Source organism: Carettochelys insculpta, chromosome 1, assembly GCF_033958435.1.
Source record: "Carettochelys insculpta isolate YL-2023 chromosome 1, ASM3395843v1, whole genome shotgun sequence".
In the NCBI taxonomy this organism is placed as follows: domain Eukaryota; kingdom Metazoa; phylum Chordata; order Testudines; family Carettochelyidae; genus Carettochelys; species Carettochelys insculpta.
The window spans coordinates 211,088,709-211,109,200 of NC_134137.1; the positions used below are offsets into that span (position 1 = coordinate 211,088,709).

A 20,492-nucleotide genomic window follows, 5' to 3' on the forward strand; every position below is an offset into this window, starting at 1 on the left:
AAAAGTTCCATTTCCTCCTTCTCACTCACTTTGTTAAACAATATTTTGGTAATTGCAAACTCAAGCATTCAAAAGTTAAGACATGAGAAATGTTGTAGCCTTTGCAACCTTAATTTGGCCCCTCCCACACAATGCATATGCAGTGCTAGACCCAAATAATCAAACATGCACCATTCTTGCTGTCAGTCACACCACCTTCAGTGCACAGGGTAATGCCAAGAGTGCCTTGGGGGTTTCTCTCTCGGTGCAGTTTCAATTCCTCTTATGCACCATCTAACCTCCCATTTGTGATTGCAACTACAGCTGCTGCTACATAAAAAAGTATTAGCTGCTATAAATACAGATTATCATTGCAAAGTATTTAGCAAAATAGCAGCTTTCAATGCAACTCAGGCTGCAAAGGAACAGGAGGAGGTTCTACTGACCACAGTCCCCTGCAAACCACTGAAGTGTTCAACACTCCAGAAGGCCACAGATTAACAATCACTACATTATTATGGGCTACAGCACTAAATCTACATACTACCTTCTCTCACATTAAATAGGCCTTTGGAGGACAGAACCCACTAGCTCATGGTTAAACTGAAGGCTACAGTTAAAGTTCCCAGGCATCCAGTTTTCAGCTGAAAGGCCTGGTCAAAAAGGGACTCTGGTGGATCTTGCACATGTGCCAACAGCATCACCAAAAGACCAGCTGGCAGTGCAGTGGGAGAGCCCAATTCTAAAGCAGATGCCCTGCTTGCCATGGCTGCATGTAGCTCCTGGACCAATCCACTAGCTGGTGCCTAAGGCACATAGGCTCAGGGGTGATCAGAGAGGCTTTGCAGAACTGCCCTCACACCATCAGACACCACCCCCATGGTTCCCATTGGCTTAGAATCACAACCAATGACAGCTGCAAGGGTAGTACTTGTACGTGCAAGGACAGTGAACGAAGCCTCACTGCTTGTACATCATGAACCTTGGAGCTGCAGGGACCTGGTAGCCACTTCCAAGAGCCCTGATAAGCACCCCAGGACCCTTCACCCCCACCTTCTGCCTCAGTCTGGATTTACTTCCCACCCCACTCTCTCTCTCTCTCCTGCAGCCCCCACTCCCCAAATCCATCATCCCACCCAATAGCCCACATGTCCAGTTGGAGCCTTCACCCCCCTCCCACATCCACTCCAGTTCACTGAAAGTGAGGGTAGGGGCAAGGGAGTGACAGGGAGAGGGAGATGGATTGAGTAGGGAGGGGGCAGGGCCCTGGATATGTGGTTTGTGCAGGCGGAAAGTTGGCAACCCTATCTACAGTCTTAAAAACAAAATGGAATGGAATGTCACATCTATCGTAAATGTGATAGTATGTTTTATTCTTAAGTGGGCTTGAATATTTCTACTTAAAACACTGGCACCATCACAACTATAAACAGTATCAGGTATCTGAAAGCAATTCCTCTTTCAATTTCGTTTGCGAAACAATTAAGATCTGCATTCACTGAAGTAAGCAGGTAAAGGAATATTTATTCTGTTCAATTGGCATCACAGTTCCTTACATTCAGTACTGACCCTCTAACCTACCAGGAATTGGAGTTTAAGAAATGTCTTTGGTTGCCAGGCAGCCATCACAGATAACATTTTCCTGCATGATCCTAGCAACAATATGAGCTTCTTGATTATCATAGCTTGACTTTTTTGACCAGAAAGGAAGGGCAGCTCTTCAAAACAGTGAGATAATGTTACGATTTTACCAAACAGCAGGTGGCTTACCTCCACCCATTCCTTCTGATTAGGGTAGAGCTATCAGGTATTTGGATCATTGACATATTGAAAGGATAGAACAGAATGTTTACTCCTAGCGAGAAGCCAAGTGCATTTCTTTTGATAATGTCAGTGCAGAGGATTTAAGATGACCCAGAAATACAAGCACACACAGAAACAGCCACAAGGTGTCACCAAAATACCATTATGCATTCTGTAAAAAGCAGGGGGGTGGGAGGGGTCTACTACTCAAGTATGCCTGATCTCCCTGCAAAGAGGAGAAGAATGAAGAATACAGCACAACTGTTATCCCTACTGCACATTGAGCCTATCTTTCTTAATAGTTCTGACATTTGAAAACTGAACAAACACCAAGTGTAGGTCGTCTTTGCTCATAGCGCATCCTAGTATTTGCCAATTCATTGCCAACTTCTTATCACATTCTAATGTAATTCAAGAACAATGAAATTAATACAGTATAATGATAATCACATCCAGGTCAACTGCTATTTCAAACTGTTACAATCTTTGATGAACCACTCAGGGATAACAGGTATTTTGCTGGTACAAATATTACATCATTTAATCAGTATTTCACCTTCCCTCTATGGTAAGAGTGATTTTAATAAAGGTTGAACCTCTCTAGTCCAGCACCCGTGGGACCAGACTGGTGCCAAACCAGAGAATTTGCTGAAGCATGAGAAGTTAATATTGTCTAACAACATTATCAACACTGCTACAGCTTACTGGGCTCTTCGAAAACATTTAGGGGTAAATTACATCTACATAACAGCACAGAATACGGAGCCAGGACTGCTGGCTGGAAACAAACTTTATGGGACCACGGGAAACACGACCTCACCCACACTAAGAGGTCATACGGCTAACTAAAAACATGCCAGGCCAGAAAGATTCAACCTACACTACCATATGTAAATAGTAATGGCAGCACATAACGAAAGTGCACAGTGACAGTGGGAAATGTAACAGCCTCTGAGCACAGATGTGTCATAATCAGGAAAATAAACCAATAATCTTTGAATTTTTCACTTTTAATTGAAATGCTAAATTAAACAAATTTTTCAACTGAATTGTGCACTTACTAAACCACTGCTTTTGGGGCAAAACTCACTGACACTCTGGCAGACCAGGTGCCAGCTCACGCCAAGGCTCCTGGGCCACACTAAAACACTGAAAATACACAACTAGAACACTGTCTGATTCACCCATATGCTAGCACTAATAAAATAGTTAACTTTAGAAGATGACACATTGCATTTGAACTTTATGAAATGTTTGGGAGCTGCTGCATGTATTGATCTTTCTTATAACATTTGTTTCCCATCTTACAATGGAATGTTCAAGTGTTTACTATGGAACTGGAAAGCACCAGAGCCAGGAGAGAAACAAATTACTATTTCACACATAATAGCCACAAAAAAGTCATTGCCTGGCCCAAAATAGTAGATTGCTATAGATATCAGACAAACTGTTGTGGAACAATCAGTGACCAAGACTTTATTTATAGCTTCCCCCATACTCAGAGAGGAGATGTACACAATCATCATAGTATGACTTCCAAGAGGGAAGAGAATAAAAATACCTGATGTGAAAGAACCATACCACTTTGAAGCAGGCAATAGTGTTTAGCTTAAGCAAGGGATCTGCACACTGTTTAGCTTGGATTAGCCTCAAAAGGCATGTAGAGCTCACATAAAACAGCATCTTCTATTACCTTTTCAAACCTAAGCCTGTAACTCACTTGTGTACATTTACAAGCTTTGAACTTGTAAATCATTTTCTTTTCTGAGTCAATAAATTTTTAGTTTATCACAAGATTGGCTACAAGCAGTACCTTTGGTGAAAGACGGAAGGTACCAAAGAGCTGAAATTAACCTGAATATTGTGATTTTTGGAATCAGTAGACATCTATGACAAAGGCATGTTTAACTGCAAGACAGATCATAGTATCATATTAAGGCAGTTACAATGCTTGAGGAATTCACACTTGAAACTCAGTTGGTGAAATCTACACAACCAGTTTGGGGTTGGTGCCTTCATCTGTAACAGTTTTTGCTTAGTTTGGCACCCATGTTCGTGAGCCACTTGAGACAGCCAACACGTATTTCACCTCATCTTCAGCTTTACTAACCATCTTTTTGCAGAGCTTGGGGAAATCTAGCACCAGACAGGGCAACGCAGGAAGAAAATAAAGGCATCAACTCCCTCCTCAAATTTGTACAATAGTAATGCTCTCTGCTTTTCCCCTTCCTTCCTCTTCGAGGGGGAAAAAATGTCATACACCAGAAGGTGAGCATAAAATGCTTATGTGATTAAAGAGGATTTTGTACATCCTCGCTAAAAGGTAGTTTAAACAAACTTAACTATTAAACATTAATTCAGTGTAGATGTTCCATTTGGCTGTATTCATCTCTTCTGCAGTTTAATGCACTTTCTGCAGATGTGAGTAAAGGCAGTTCATAAAATTATGCTGGAACTCATGCTTTAATTTAGCAAGGGTTCATGAAGTCACGTTCATATTAATGTATGTTTAGAAATACCTTTTTTTGGTAAAATTTGTGTTATGTGAACACATTAGTGATGTTCAAGTATAACCAGTAAGCCTCGTTCTAAATGGATGGAATTTACTGGTTATGATTAACTGGTATGGGCTGGAGCAGCTCCGCGCCCACAGTGAGCAGAGGGTTGCTCTAGTCCCCCAGGGCCACTGTAGGTGGGGGTGCTCCACATGGGGAAGGACAGCCCAATCCGTGGCAGCCCAACAGGGTAGGAGCTGCTGACGAGGCTGCCATGAACAGGGGCTGCTCCAAATGTGCTGGAGCACCCCTGCTCATAGCCTGTCAAGGATTCACCCTGCAGCATACCCTGGACCACCAAAAACCGGGCCTGCTACAGCTGCACTGAAGTGCCCCCACCCAAGGCAGCAATGTTCTACCTGGGCCAGAGTGGCCCCAGTCCCCAGCATGCCATGGGGGTGGGGGTAGGGGTTGCTCCAGTTGGCCAGAGAAGTCTGTTTGCAGCAGGGGAGCTGCTCACCCCCCCACCCCAGAACCTTACCCATATAAATTGGTTAACTGGTTAAACCTAGTATTCAGCCAGTAAGCCAATGAAAACAGGATTTTATACCCCTAGAACACATGTACTCTATACTTCTACAGAGACCAGAAATTTGCTTTAATTACTATTCAGTGAGGTAGCCGCTCTATACAATTGAAAAAGACACTGTCTTTAACTTACAGTTATTTACTTCTCTTGATGCCAAAAGCCTAAATCACAGGCACATAGAGACGTTCCCCACCTTTGAGATGAATTACTACCACTCAACTTGAAACTAGTAGATCACACACACAAAGAAAGAAAACCGCTTCCCAGAAATTTAAGAAAAAAAGTTAGCTTGCATCCTTAATTAGAAAGTTGTAGATGAGAAAGCCCTCAGTATCTCAACAATTCACTAGGAAACAATAGCTCAAGCAGTGTCCTTCACTCAGCTGTTGAAGTGACAACTAGAAGTCAGCTGATTCTCAAAAGTGAGTTTGGGAGCTATTTCTAGGCACCATACTTACCTTTTGTCTCCATTTGTTTTTTTAAATAGTTTTACACCACCATTGTAAGCACTTGTTGAAAAATACAAGTTTTCTTCCACGTCAGAACCACCACGAGAACTGGAAGGAATTATTAGACAATGAAAAGAGTAGACAAATATCTGTCAAATATTTACATCAAGTAAAGAAGACACTGATCTTGGGTGTTATGTTTAAACACACTAATAAAAAACAGAAGTGTAGTTCTACTTTTCGTTTAATCTCTGCATTGCTATTACTTGTGGCAACGTATGAGAGAGCTTAACAGGAAAAAAAAACCTGACAGCCAGTTTAATACATCTGAAGCAAATGGACAATTGTTGATTTTCAGAGAATGTACAGGAAGGACCACATGTAAGCAGCACACAAAGCAATTACCCTATTAAAAAGTACCTGCTTTGTGACACATCTATTGCTTGACTGAAGTCTAACATTAACCCCTTAATCCTCCAGAGAGTCAGGGCAGAAATGGCAACCTTATTTATTTTTTAATTGCAGAGGTGAGGTAAATGTTACTGGAAAATGAAAAATAAAATGACATTACTGGGAAATTAACTATTAATTCAGAACAGGCAAAACACTAGCAGCTGCAGAGCTAGCTTCTCCACCTCATCTTATTAAGTTCTCTATTTCTTAGTGAAGGACTCAACTTAATGACAGAGAGGGAAGTTCACGCCACACATTCAGTGTTTGTATGGAGGACCGGTACCCAAAAGGAGCGGGTCTCTAAGTGTATTTCAGTTATTATTTTGGCTTGCAATCAACTTAGCCAAATTTCACTCAAGAAACAAACCACCACAAATATGAAATCATTTAGATGTTCAAGTACGCACTACGCGTGCTGTATTGTTTTTCAAACAATTGTTATTCCCCCAAGTCCGTACACACATTGCTCAGAATTTGAGGTTCAATTAAGCTCAGTTCTTTTCCGTCATATAGTTCTTGCAGTTCATTTGATTCATATTTTATGGAAGGCTTCTGCAATTGTGTCCCAGGCTCCAGAGCATTTTCTCCAACTATTTTAAGATTCACTAGTTTTATTTTCCAGGTATTCTCTCTAACTGGACAGCGAATGAGTCCAAAGATTTGTTCAAAAATACCCAAGCAAATGTTGCCTCTATGTACTGTTCCAGCTACTGCCACCACTACTAACCCATGTGGAGAAATTACACATTTGAGTCCACCGGCACCCAAGTTGGGGTTCAGGAAGAGATACTCTTCTTTCACCAATGAAAGTAAACGGAGGCTCACCAGTTCTGCACCAACATATTCTTCCATGTTTTTTTCCAGTGTGTTGTAACAAAATTTCAGTTTGACATCCTCCCAGAAATGCTGTGGTCCCCACTGTTCTTTGGACTGTCTCCCTAAAGGATGCTGAGAGTTCAGCAGTTCAAAGAACCACTGACAGAATTCTTTTCCTAGGCTGTTCCAATCATTCTCTTCCTGATGCTTTTGTCTCTGTTCATTTTTCTGGAATCAAAAGGGGAAAAAAAGAAAAACAAAAAACAAACATTTTTCTTAGAAGCTTGCTACTTACTATACATCAGTCTTTAATATAGCTCAAGAGATTTGCTGTGCTCAGCTTTTGCTTCTTGTTCTGCGCATTCCTGATTTTTTCCCCCATACAGAATGTTTGAGAAGGAATAAAGCAAAGAACCAAACCTAAACCTCTTATATAATTCTGCATGTTTTCCATAGTGGCTATCCAGAAAACTCAAACAGTCTCCTTAAAAATAAATTACTTCAAGTATTTCTACTAGAAATGAGAAAGGAACTTAAATCTGGCTTGACATGTAAGCTCAAAACAACTCTGGATGAAATCTTAGCTCAATTTATATCAGTGGCACTTCTGCCATTCGTTTCAGTGGTGCCATGATTTTTCACACTGCTTCTAAAGACTACAATTTAGTCTCGTTGGGTAAAAAGTAGCTGTCTGCATAAAGCATATTCCTGTTAAGATTTACACTTCAAACCTAAGATTACAGGACTAACCTGTCAAACCAACATAAGATACAGATTCAAATGGCTTAAGATAGAGGTTTTCCTCAAACATCCCCATTTTCTTGGGAGCAATGGTAGCAATTCTCATATTGAAGGTGGCCACGCTAACTCTAACATCAATGTCTACTTTGTTTTATGCATTTTCACAGGTACTGCAAGCTTCCTTTATGCTACGGATCCTCAAATGGCCAGGTGGAAACAACCAATCCTGAGCAATATTAGTTATTTTTGCATGCCTTGCCTTTGATTGAAGCTGCTGGAGTGTATCAGAACCTAGCAGAAATTTCAACCAATGGCAGTAGAAATTGTTTAAAAAAAAAAAAAAAAAAACAGGTCAGTAACCCAGACAAAACTGAAATATATAAAACCTGTCACCACTAGGTGTTACCCGTTTGAACCTAGATTGGTTTGGTTAGTGACAGAAACTCAACATCACTGGAATAACTGTCTGGTCACCTATGTAAGAGGAGTCTGATCTTCACCATATTTCGAAAAGAAAAGTGCCCAAATCCCAGAAAGTGACCAAATACTTGGCATCTTTCCCACCTCTAAAAAGAGGTCCAGGACTGATAAGTCAAAGATTCTGAACTACCCTTCTTACTGGTGCACCCTTCAAATCAACTTTGTTTTTAGGGACACACACTTTACTTTTCCTTGCAATACTGGCTGCTTTTCCAACTGAGTTATTTGCTGACAACTTTGTGACAAAGAGATCCTTAATTTCCCAGTAAGTTCTCGCTAAGCGAGGTTAAGTCTCCCGTTACAAACCAGAATTAGATCTACAGAACTGCCAATTTGTTTTATCTGTATTTGTTGAGACACCAACACCACTCACTCACATCTTTTGGTACTTGCCAACTAACAGCATTCCTTAAAAGTAGGTGAAGTCCGAAGAAAGTTAAACTAAGACTCTTCTAAGCGCCTGATCATTAATTTCTGGAATCAAGTATGGATAACATAGATTTGTGTGTCTGAATTTCGTATTTTAGATTAAGTATAATCTCCAGATTCGTGATACTATGACTACTCACACCTACTCTTGCTGCAAGGGGTAAATGGAAGGAGAAGACTGAACATAAAGCATAGGTGAATTTCCCATTCTAGCTGAATTTCTGGAGTATTTTACTCACTTTTATTTTTAATGTATATATCCTTCACTTGAAATATGCAAAGTTGTTTTTGCTCTTTGTGGTTTATAGAAAGCTTCCAGGACAGAGTCATAACCCTTACAAAATGCCACATTGCTGAAACAACAGAAAAACTAGGTTCTTTAGCATGTCCTGTCTTCTGGGTCTGTCTTTTAGACTAAACTCCCTAGGGACAATGATGGTTTTGCACAACAGCAGGCATATTTTTGCCACTTAAACTGTAGCATTTTTACATAAATTGCTTCCCTCAAGGGTATGAGTCAACCAAGCTGCAAATCAGTAGATACAGAGCTCTCTGATGATTGGGTGGGGTCCATTATGTTTGAGTCACAAAATTGATTCACAGTAATTATGGGAACCTGGAGTTAGAAGCACCAGGGCCAGAAAAATAATTAAATATTTTCGCAAGATACGATTAGGCAGAAGTTCAGATCACCCACAAGCCTCTTGCTAATGAAGGGCATCTAGGTCACATCATATTCAGAAGTACAGGACTAACACTGCCCTAAAGTTTCACTAAAGTTTTTTGCCATCCATTGCGCATTTCACGCTCCCCTTTCCAAAGTACTGGGAAGAGAAAGGAAAGGAAGGCAGCTTGCAAAATGTTTACAGATATTGGAGCACCTAAATCATTTGTCATGGGAACCTGTTATTTGAGAGCTCAGGTCAGAAGAGTTATTTTGGTGCTGGGCAAAGTGAGAGAAAGGTATCTCAAACAAACAAATGCCACAGTTTATTTTCCCAACAGACACTAAACTTTCATAACATTTGAATAGTCACAGAGAGGTTGCCATGTTAGTCTTTAAACTGCTACATGACTGCTTTTTGGTTTTGATAGAACACAGACTAACAAAATAATTTATTAGCTGATGAGCTTTCATGAGACAGACCCACTTCTTCAGATCATAGCCATAGCAGTCTGTTCATCACCTACTAAATTACTGTGTTAGTCTTTAAAGTGCTACATGACAGCTTTTTTGTTTTCATAACATTTGAAATCATGAATTTTACGGGCTTTTCATGGCCAGTAACTTTGTAGCAGGCACATATTCATCTTTAGAATTATCTAGACTCTGAATTGCAATGAATAGTTAGATCATAAAACAGTTCTTCAAAGTCAGTGGTCATGAAGAAGGCACAAACATTTTAAGGGAGTACTCAGACACTGATGAATGAAGATCATTTTTTCCTAGATACAAGATTCAGATGTGCAAAGATGAAAGGATAATTTTTTTCTTAAGTGAAACTTTTAAACCAAGAAAAATTTCAGTTCCACCAAAAACACAGGAGAATACAAGCATTTTAGTTTGTCTGGAAAACATTAAAAGATCAATGAACTTAAACAATAGATGTACCATACAGGCAATATTCTTAGATCCTTTAGAACACAGAACTCACCTGTTTATCTGCTTTAATATCCTCAGTCTTTGCAACACTATCTGTCAGCTGCCCACTCCAATATTGCTTTGCCAAATGAACAAGCTGGTGTTTTTCAGAACAAGGTGGCACCACAACTCCTTGCATTGCCAAGTATTTAAAAATTATTTCTCGATAGACTTTTCTTCGTTTCAAGAGCTCTTCTACACTTTGACTGTAAACTAAAATTGCATGAATGGCTTCTGGAAACAAAGAAAGCTAAGTCAGCAATGGCTTTTCTCACTAGGAAACCAATCCGTTCATTTTCAGACTAACATACACATTTAAACTTGAACATTGTTCTCACTGATGACCAGCATCAAACTCAGAAAAATATAATTAAGACATTCAACAAGCTATACGAAAAATTCTGAAAAATATCTGTTGCCTCAAAGGCCTGACAGAGACTGATCCTTCCATCAGGCCTCACTAGCTGAAACTAGAGCTTAACCGGTAACTAAGCTTCTAGTTTGGGAGCCAAATTGAAGATCTCAAAGTCAGTTGAATTCAAACCAAAACTGCCAGCAACTGCCACACTGGAGCTACCCAGCTCTGCAGGCAGCAGCGCAAATGGAAGGGTAGCAATACTATACCATGCCATTCTTTCTTTTCAAGGGCAGCTGCTGGAAGTGGGTGAGAACTGGGCGAGAACTGGGCACCTGTAGCCAGGCAGCCAGCCCCCTCTCAGACCAGCATTGCTGGGAACACAAGGGAGCCAAAACAACAGGGCACTTAACATAAATTCCAGCACAGCCTTTGAAGCTGTGAGAAGCACAAGTGTGCTGCTACAATGTGCCTCTGGGAACATATACAACGATTAGGCTCACAGCAGACAGAGAAGCTGTGACAGACATGGCTCTTAGCCCCTACTAAATAACGTGATGCACACACACCAACATCCTAGGGGGGAAAATATTTACCCTAAAAAAGGAATGTCCAGTAGTCGAAACTTATTGTTTCTCTCCCTTGCAAGTGTAAACTACTCTTGCGAGAGCTGGCGTTGCCCAGACAGACCAGCCCCAATTTGGCATAAGAAAGGAGAAAGAGAATAAAGGAGTACAGAGGTATAAGTATGGGACCTACAGCACCATGATTTTTGAGTGCTTTTCACTATCTATCTGCTGGTCAGATAAGTGACAGCCTCCCAAGGCTTCTGCAGCTAAAAGGGTCCCTAAGCCTTGTCCCTTATTCGTCTTTCCGCGGAATTGAGTGACCGATCCTGGCTTGGCACCGCTGGAATCGAGAGATGCAAGGAGGGTAAGAAGCACCCACACCTGATCTCCTATCTTTAGTGTACACATATTTTGAAATAGAGCTCTATACTTTGTTGTCTTTCTTTGGGATCGTGGCTTCAGTTTTGTAACTTGTTTGTGTGTGTAACATCTATACATTTAAATAAGTAGGCACTAGCAATTTTGTAACCACATGATTAGAATCTAGTTTAATAAATTTTGGTAACCGTTTGTGCATAAGCCTGACTTGTTTCTCTGGTTTACTGTAAAGCAGCCAACACAATTAAAGAACCTCAGCCGTTTTGGCTATAAAGCCTGGCCATTAGGTGAGAGTACTAAGAGCCTAGCGTTGAGTTGTGCCGCCTCCACGGGGCAAACTCTTGGGGCGCCTGTCAGTCAATCCTGACTGCCCACCGCGAAGGGGCTCTGAGCTCTAGCAGTTAAAGTCATGGGTGTGGAAAGGCTCTTAGTCCTGCCATTGGGGCACCTGTCAGTCAGTGTTGACTGACCACTGCGAAGGGGCTCTGAGCTCTAGTAGTTAAAGTCACAGGTGTTTAGGACCTTGGGGCATCCGTCAGCCTAGCCCGGGCTGCCCGCCGCGAAGGGACAGTGCGTCCTAGCGGTTAAAGTCACGGATGGTATAAAACGGGCATAGCTGGCACCTCACCAAACATCCTTGGCCACCGGCTAACAGCACCCAGTAAAGACATCTTTCTCTGGCAGCCCCGCTCTGAAGGCAGCAGAGAAGGGTGGAAATATTGTGACACCACCCCGCCCCTGCCAACCCCATTTCACTGAGAGACACCAGATTTCACAGTCCGACATTTTTCACAGCTGACTATTTGGTAGGGCGCTATTTATAGGCTGTGGAAGCAACCTGGATATAAAAGCTCCATTGTCTCAAACCTCAGCATATAATAGTCATGTATGCAAGCAGAAGCAGAGCGTCTTTCTGGAGACTGTAGTTCCTTCTGGATGTCCACTGACTGCAAAGGGGATTAATTTGAGATTGTGAAAAAGAAGAGACAGTTACCAGTTCCGTAACTGGTGTTCTTTGAGATGTGTTGCTCATGTCCAGTGCACGCCCAGTTGCTGGAAAGCTTTTTGCCTTAGCCGGTAGCCATAGGGTCAGTGTGGCGCCCTGTGGAGCGGTGCCGATATGGCGACTAACATATGCACCATTTGACACGACTTGACACCCCACCACCACCACCACCACTCAGTTCCTTCTTTATGGCTACTCTGACAGTGGGGAAGTGGTTCTGGAATGGGCATGAGCAACAACTCGAAGAACACCAGTTACAGAACAGGTAACTGTCTTCCTTGAGCGATTGCTCATGTGCATTCCAAGGTGGGTGAATACAAGCCAATTGTCTAGGAGGTGGGGGTTGGACCCTGGAACAACTGTAAAACAGTACTATGCATCACAGCATCATCTCTTACGCTCTGCGTCACTGAATAACATGCTGTGAATGTGTGCACTGATGACCAAGTGGCCTCCCTGCAGATATCCTGGATAGGGCCATGGGCTAGATACACTGCTGAAGATGTGTGCACTCTGCTAGAGTGAGCTCTGATCAGGGGAGGTGGGGGAACCCCTGCGAGCTTATAACACTCTTTAGTGGAAGTCACTACCCAGGAGGAAATCTGCAGGAGGAGACTGGGAGGCCCTTCATCCTGTCAGCTACTGTCACAGTTGCCGTGTTTTCCTAAAAGGCATAGTCTTGTCCATAAAGGCGGCAAAAGCCCTTCAAACACCTTAGGTATGTAAACTCTGTTCCCTAGAAGAGGCATGAAGTTTTGGGTAAAAAAGACTGGCAGCAGAGAGATATCCTGGTTGACATGGAAAGAGGAGATCACCTTCAGTAAGAACGCCAGATGTGGCCTCAGTCTAACCTTGTCCTTGTAGAACACCAGAGTGGATCCACCATCAATGTCCTGACAGAAGTGACGGAACACCAGAAATACTGTTTGTAACTTAGAAACAGCAGGGAACAAGAAGCAAGGGGCTCAAAGGGGGTCCCACGAGCTTAACCAGCACCAAATTACAGGTCTCACACTAGCAACGGGGCCCAAACTTGTGGTTTGACCCTTTCAAAACCTCTCATAAACCTTTTTACCACTGGGTCTGAGAACACTGAAGATAATCCAGGACCTGGGTGAAAGGCAGAAACGGCTGCCAAATGCACCTTAACAGAGGATAAGGACAGCCCCTCCTGAGCAAAGTACCACAGATAGTCTAAAATGAATGGAACACAGGCCTGCGAAGGAGAGAGCTCTTTCTGAGCCACCCAAACAGAAAACCTTTCCCACGTGGCCACATTGGTTACCCTTGTGGAGGGTTTTCTACTGTTTAATAATTCCTCCTTTACAGGCTCTGAGCAGGATAGCTACATCTCTCTTAGCCATGAAGCTTTCAGGCCATTAGGTGCAGCAACTGGAGGTTGGGATGCTGCAGTCATCCCTCCTGCTGAGTCAACAGGTCCGGCCTTAGCAAAAGCGGTACTGGCTTGCAGACCAACATATGCAGGAGGGCTGAGTACCACTGTTGGCAGGCCTATGCTGGGGCTACCATAATGACCGATGCCCGATCCATCTGAATTCTGAGGAGGACCTTGCAGAAATGCAGATCAATGAAACTGGAGGAAAAGCATATAGCATTGGGCCTGACCAGGGAATGCTGATGGCATCCGCCTGGAGCCCTGGACTCTGCTTCTGGTAAGAGCAAAACGTCTAGCACTTCACATTGAGGTGTGAGGCAAACAGATCCATGTGGGGGATGATCCCACTGTTGGAAAATTGGTTGCAGCACATCTGGGTGTAGCATGCACTCATGCTCCATGAAGAGGTCCTGCTGAGCCAGTCCACTAATGACTTGTGAACTCCCGGTAATGAGCCTGCAAAAGGACATGATGCAAGATGCTGACCTTCCAGAGCCTCAGAACCTCATGACACAGGGTAGAAGACAGTGCACCCCACTCTTTTTTTATATAGTGCACTGCTGTCATGTTGTCTGTGCTCACCGACAAGCAATGCCCCAATAAACTGCCTCCAAACACCTCACAGGCGAGCCTAAGGCCCCCCGAGTTCCCAAACGTTTATATGGAGTTGGAGGTCTGCTCTGCTCCACAGAGCCTAAGTGCAGAGCACAAGGAGAGAAAGGGTTGCAGGGGCTTGACAGGAACTCCTGCACAGAGCACTTGGTCATCTAGCCATAAGCGCAAGGTCAATAGGACCTGCGGTGGCACCACGCTCACTGAATCTATGTGGTCTCTGACAAGGCAGTACACCGAGGCCAGCCAGGGCTGTTGAGGACACATATGCAACCTGACGAGCTGGACTACAAAAGTACAAGCTGCCATGTGACTCAGCAGCCTTAGAGAGCACTTGACCTTCGTGGTGGGGACCTTGATGAGGTCACAGATACTGGCCCCCATGGACTAAAATCAGATGACAGGCAGATAGGCTCTGGCACATGTGGCATCCAACAAGGCCCCCACAAATTCCACTGCCTGAGAGGGGATCAACACTGACTTTGCCTTGTTGATCAATAGGCTAAGACTGACAAGTGTCCGACAGATCAGCTGCACATGCTGATGCACTTGATCCCAAGACCACCCATTGCTCAGCTAACCATCCAGATAGGGCCCATGCCAATAAAAAGACTTTGTATGTCCCAAGTGCAAGCTGGTTGTCATTTTGAAAGAGAAGGTTAGAGGACTTGAGGTGCAGAGGTCAACCCTCAGGACCATCAGAGGAGGTGAAGACCTTCTGGATAGAAGCCACTATTTAGTACTCCAGGAACAGCAGGTTGTTCAAAAAAGGAAGATAACGGTAACCATGGTACCTCCAGGAGAAGAAAACCAATTCGGATCTCTCCAACTTCAGTGAAGATAAGCCATCACTTTCAGCCTTTCTAAAGAAGTGATATGGTGGAAATAGCTGGGGCAGATACCTCACAGGGAATGGATCAGAAGATGACCCCATGGACTGTAAGGGATGGGAAGCACAGTCCTAGGGATGGGGGTTCTATGATCACCACTCCTAAGAGTAGAAGACAGATGCTGGTGGTCAGGGACTCCCTCCTAAGAGGAACAGAGTCATCTATCTATCTATCCGGACCAAGAATCCCAGCCAGTTTGCGGCTTGCCAGGAGCCAGAATCCAGGTTGTTAGAGAATTTCTTCAAAAAAAAAAAATCAAACCCACAGACTATTGCCCCTTCCTACTTCTCCATGCAGGAACTGATACAGCCAAGAGCGACCTTGATAGGATCACTGCAGATTATATAATCCTAGGAAGAAAGCTCAAGGAATATGGAGCACAAATGGTGCTCTCATCTACCCTCCCTGTGGAAGGAAGGGGTCCAGGTAGAGATCATTGAATCGCTGAGGTAAATGTGTGGTTAAGTTGGTGGTGCAGGAGAGAAGGATCTGGTTTCTTTGACCATGGGATTCTGTTTCAGGAACTAGAACTGCTAGGAACAGATGAGATCCACCTAAGAGAGAGAGGAAAGAGCATCTTTGTGGGCAGGCTTGCAAACCTGGTGACAAGAGCTTTAAACTAGGTTTGTTGGGGGAGAGCAACACAAGCCCTGAGGTAAGTGGGGAAGAAGTAGGGTAAAACAAAATAGGATTCCTTGGTGAAGAGGAGAAAGTGGGCCAATCAGCCACTTCTTTAAGGTGCTTGTACACAAATGCAAGAAGCCTGGGAAACAAACAGGGGAAAGCAGAGGCCCTGACACAGTCTAAGTAGTATGAAGTGGTTGGAATAACAGAGACTTGGTGAGATGATTCGCATAACTGGAGCACAGTCATGGAAGAGTATTTAGGAAGGACACACAGCAGAGAAAAGGAGGAGGAGTTGCACTGTATGTGAGACAGCATTATGCTTGCTCAGAGCTCCAGTATAAGCGGTGAGAAAATCCAGTTGAGTGTCTTTCGATTAAGCTTAGAGGTGATGTTGTAGCTGGTGTCTGCTATAGACTGCCAGATCAGGGAGATGAGGTAGATAAGGATTTCTTCAGACAGCTAAGGGAAGCTTCCAAATCATAGACTCTGGTTCTCATGGGAGACTGTAATTGTCCAGACATTTGTGAGGAGACCAATACAGCAACACAGAGACAACCCAGGAAGTTTCTGGACAATGCTGGGGATAACTTCCTGGTACAAGTGTTGATGGAACAGACCAGGGACAATTCACAACTTGACTTGCTGCTCACAAAAGGAATAACTAGTAGGAGAAACAGAAGTGGATGGCAACACGGGCTGCAGTGATCGTGAGATGGTAGATTTCGGGATCCTTTCAAAAGGAAGAAAGGTGAGCAGTAATATACAGACCCTTGATTTCAAAAGGGCAGACTTCAAATCCCTGAGGGTACTGATGGGCAGAATCCCCTGGGAAACAAAGATGAAGGGCAAAAGAGTTCAACCGAACTGCCAATATTTTGAAGAACTCTTGCTGAAGACACAGGAACAGATAATCTCACTGCACAGTAAGAAATGCAAATATGGCAGGCAATAAGCTTGGCTTAACAGGGAAATCCTTGGTCAGCTTAAACTCAAAAAAAGGATGCATAAAAGAAGTGGAAGCTTGGACTGATGACTAAGGAGGAGTATACCTATAAGGCTGGAAAATGCCAGGCAGTAATCAGGACAGCAAAAGCTCAAATGGAACTGCAGCTGGCAAGGGGTTGTGAAGGGTAACAAGAACGGCTTCTACAGGCACATTACAATAAGAGGGTTATCAGGGAAGGTGTGGGGCTGTTACTGGATGAGAGATGTAACACAGTGACAGATGATGTAAGGAAAGCTGAAGTACTCAATGCTTTTTTTGCCTCAGTCTTCATGGACAAGGACAGCTCCCACACTACAATGCTAGACAACACAGAAAGGTGGAGAGCAGCCCCGGGTGGGGAAGGAACCAGTTAAGAGCTACTTAGAAAAACTAGATGTACACAAATCCATGGATCTGGATTTAATGCACCCAAGAGTACTGAGGGACTTGGCAGACGTCATAGCCCAGCCTTTGGCCATTATCTTTGAAGACTCTTGGAGATTGGAAGAGAGTCCAGGTGATTGGAAAAAGGCAAACGTAGTGCCCATCTTTGAAAAAGGAAAGAAGGACAACCCAAGGAACTAAAGACCAGTCAGCCTTACTTCAATCCCTGGGAAAATAATGGAAGGGATCCTCAAGGAATCCATTTTTGAGAACTTGGAAGTGGGGAAACTGATCAATAGTAGTTAACATGGATTCACCAAGGGCAAGTCCCACCTGACCAATCTGATTAGCTTCTATAATGCTCTCTTGACAAGACCAAGCACCATCCCTGACATCTATTTGCCACAAGCCCTAAATGGCCTCCTCAAGGATTGAGCTCATAACCCCGGGTTTAGCAGGCCAATGCTCAAACCAATGAGCAATCCCTCACCATGAGGCTGCAAGGCCACCTTCATCAGCAGAAACTTAAGACATTGCACCCTGTCTTTTAAAGTCCTTGGCTTAAAAGTCTTACAGATGGAGCAACTCTCTCCTAGATGTCCTTCACCCAAACAATTCAAACAAGTTGAGTGGGGATCACTCTTGGGCATATGTTTCCCACATTCAGAACAGGTTTTAAAACCTGGCTCTCTCAGGAACATAACATATAACTACTCAACACTACACACTATTTACACTATAAACAAGGCTACTAGCTAACAATCAGAGAGTGCGAGCCCATGCACTCTAACAAGGGGCAGCAAAGCAAGAAGGAACTGAGTGGGGGGTGGGTCCAACAGTGCATATATTGGTCGCCATAGTGGCCCCCTCAGATCCCATGGCTACCGGTTAAGCCAAAAAGCTTTCTGACAACTGGACACGCACCAGCACACACCCAACTTGGAATGCCCATGACCAATCACTCGAAGAATAGCCATTTTTGGATATTGGTCTCACCACTATCAGCATGAAGCTACACTTTCAAGCAACTTGGAAACTCCAGCTATGGCAGAACACAGGAGCCAATACAGTTCAGAAAAAGGCCGCCCTTTGCATGTTCCCTGAGTTGCATTGGCTAACTTAGTGTGCGTTAATATTTAAGTAGGCTTTGACCTAACTTATTTAGCTCTTGATACCCCAAACTTCCTTCCCTCATATGCCTTCTGCACTTGATCACTTGAAGCAAATCTGTCTAAACCTGGATCTGATGTCATTCAGAATATAGTGCAAGGTTCCTGTTTTCCCAGAAATAAGCAATAAAGGTACAAGGCTGAAGAGGATAGGAGAATTTAACAAAACTGTTGGCCTTTTATGGTCATTGTGAACAGAGAGTTTCTAAACAATTATTTTACTAGCCTCTCTTTTATTTGAGGCTACTGTAAAAAAAAAATTAGAACAGTGTGATTTCCTTCTTATACCTGCTTGTCCACAATGAGTCCCATATTTACATTTTATTAGTTTACAAAATGTAACTGTTCAGTTAACTGCCAGTTCTCTAAACCCCAACTGGGAATGAAAAAGAAAATGTTCTACCTCCCATGTCTGCAATGCAGATTTCTAGAATCAGAACTTAGACAGTGATTCTGACAGCATTAAACAGAATACAGTTCAGTGGGATGAGCCCTCTATAAGTGTGAAGCTTGATTAAAGTATAAATGTACAATACCAAAATATTAAAGATTTATTCACCACCTGACTTTGCAAGTTTTTCCAACTGAGAGCAAAAAGTTACTCATGCCAGCAACAGCGCTAACTGATAGCGTTAAGTTGCAATGAACACCTGCTCCTTACCCTAACCCCCACTTTTAAAGGGCTTGAACTTACATGAAAAACATCCTGCTTCATAACAGATGAAAAAGCTTGGATGTTTGACAGTAGTTGTAGTTCAAAGATACTAGGCATTCTGTGATTATTTTAGTACTTTGTTCAAAAGTCAGAATGCCCCTCACAGGAAAGAAAATATTTTACTTAGTGAAAGCTGCTTTTGGCAGCTAACATCTCTCCAGCTTGTGTAAAGAGCCAGGCATAACGGAGTACTGATGCTGTCTGGGTGTCAAAACATACATAACCCACAAAAAGATCCAGGAAGAGGGTGGAAAAAACCCTTCTAAACAGGGATGCAATCAAATCAACTCGGGAGCTCATAGACAGTGTGATCTGCGAGCTACAAAAAACTACAGCATTTGCCTAATCAAGAAGAGTGATTACGTTACGTTCTTTAAAGATAACAGCAAAACCCCACTCGTAAAACGAAAAAAAAAAAATCTAGAAACGCCCCGCCCCCAGTGTCCTATTTAAATACTGCCCTGCGTTTGCACAGGCCCCTGACTGCGAGTACTTAATGAACTGAACGAAGTTACCGCCTGAGTAACAATGCGCGTCAGAGAAACCACGCACGTGTCGCCCCCGCCCTGCCCCGCCCTTTGCTCTCGCAGGGTCCTTTAGGTTTCTGAGGGCCGCGAAGCAACCGAGGGCACGAAGCTCGGGACACTTCACGGGTTACTCCCGTAGCACGGAGGCGAAGGGGGCAGCCAGGCTGGACCAATAGCTGGCCGCTAATAATCGTTCAGCGGCAGCGGCAGGCCCCGCCCCCGGGAAGCGAGCACTGAGCAGCGGCCAGGCCTGGATACTAAGCCCCGGGACGCGGCACCGGTGGGGGCCCAGGGACACACGCAGCCTCCCGCAGAGGCCCTCACCCCACGGCAGGGCGGGGCTAATGCTAAGCTCCGCCCCCTCCCGACCACACAGGCCCAAGCGTCCCCGCCCCACCTTGTCGGTTCTCCGGCAGCACTAGGCGGTTGGTGATGGTGTCCACGAGCGCCATCAGCTCGTCCGTGGCCAGCAGCTCCAGCAGGGCTCGGCACCCGGCCTGCTCCCGCTCGCTCAGCCCCATCGCCCCCCCGCCGCGGCAGCCGCCTCCGGGCCGCAGTCCCGCCCGGCTCGGCTCAGCCCGCGCAACCCTGACAACGAACCGCCCACCCCCGGAAGAGGCGAGACTCCTGCGTGCGCAGCCGTAAACAGACCCGCGTGAGCCGTGGAGGGGCCACAGCTATCGGGTCCCGGCCGGAAACAGGCCCCACCCGGCACTAGAGTTCCGCCCCCGTCCTGAGCCCCGACCCTGCAAGTCCATCAAGCTCTCGCGCTGACAGGGGGGCGGGGCCCTGATGCTTTAGGAGCGGGGGGCGGGAGCAGCGGGGCCTAGGGAGATTGGAAGTGCGTCATTGAAACGTCTGGGGCCGGAGTCAAGGCAGAGACTTCAGCCCTATCCCAGACAGGGGCAGCTGATGCCCAGGGCCAGGGTGACGCGCACCCAGGGGCCCTCCTGCCACCCACGGGAATGAGTCCAGCCTGAGTGGCTGCAGGGAGTGTAACTGT

General features: G+C 44.4%; 1 protein-coding gene across 1 annotated transcript; it reads right to left on the bottom strand.

The window, feature by feature from the left end:
• Positions 1-1,264: 1,264 nt before the first annotated feature.
• Positions 1,265-20,080, bottom strand: C1H3orf38 (chromosome 1 C3orf38 homolog). Its single transcript, XM_074998659.1, has 3 exons — positions 19,887-20,080; positions 9,890-10,110; positions 1,265-6,812 (listed from the first exon to the last, which is right to left on the bottom strand). Exons 1-3 carry the CDS (start codon positions 20,008-20,010, stop codon positions 6,207-6,209), a joined length of 951 nt encoding a protein of 316 aa, XP_074854760.1. The 5' UTR covers positions 20,011-20,080; the 3' UTR covers positions 1,265-6,206.
• Positions 20,081-20,492: the final 412 nt, after the last annotated feature.

Bases quoted from the DNA above. Each gene is read 5' to 3' on its own strand.
- C1H3orf38 (XM_074998659.1), bottom strand. From the start codon at position 20,010: ATGGGGCTGAGCGAGCGGGAGCAGGCCGGGTGCCGAGCCCTGCTGGAG. The intron at 10,111-19,886 runs GTGGGGCGGGGA...CTTTGTTTCCAG, and splicing joins GCTGCCGGAGAACCGACAAG to AAGCCATTCATGCAATTTTA. The intron at 6,813-9,889 runs GTGAGTTCTGTG...TTTTGATTCCAG, and splicing joins ATATTAAAGCAGATAAACAG to AAAAATGAACAGAGACAAAA.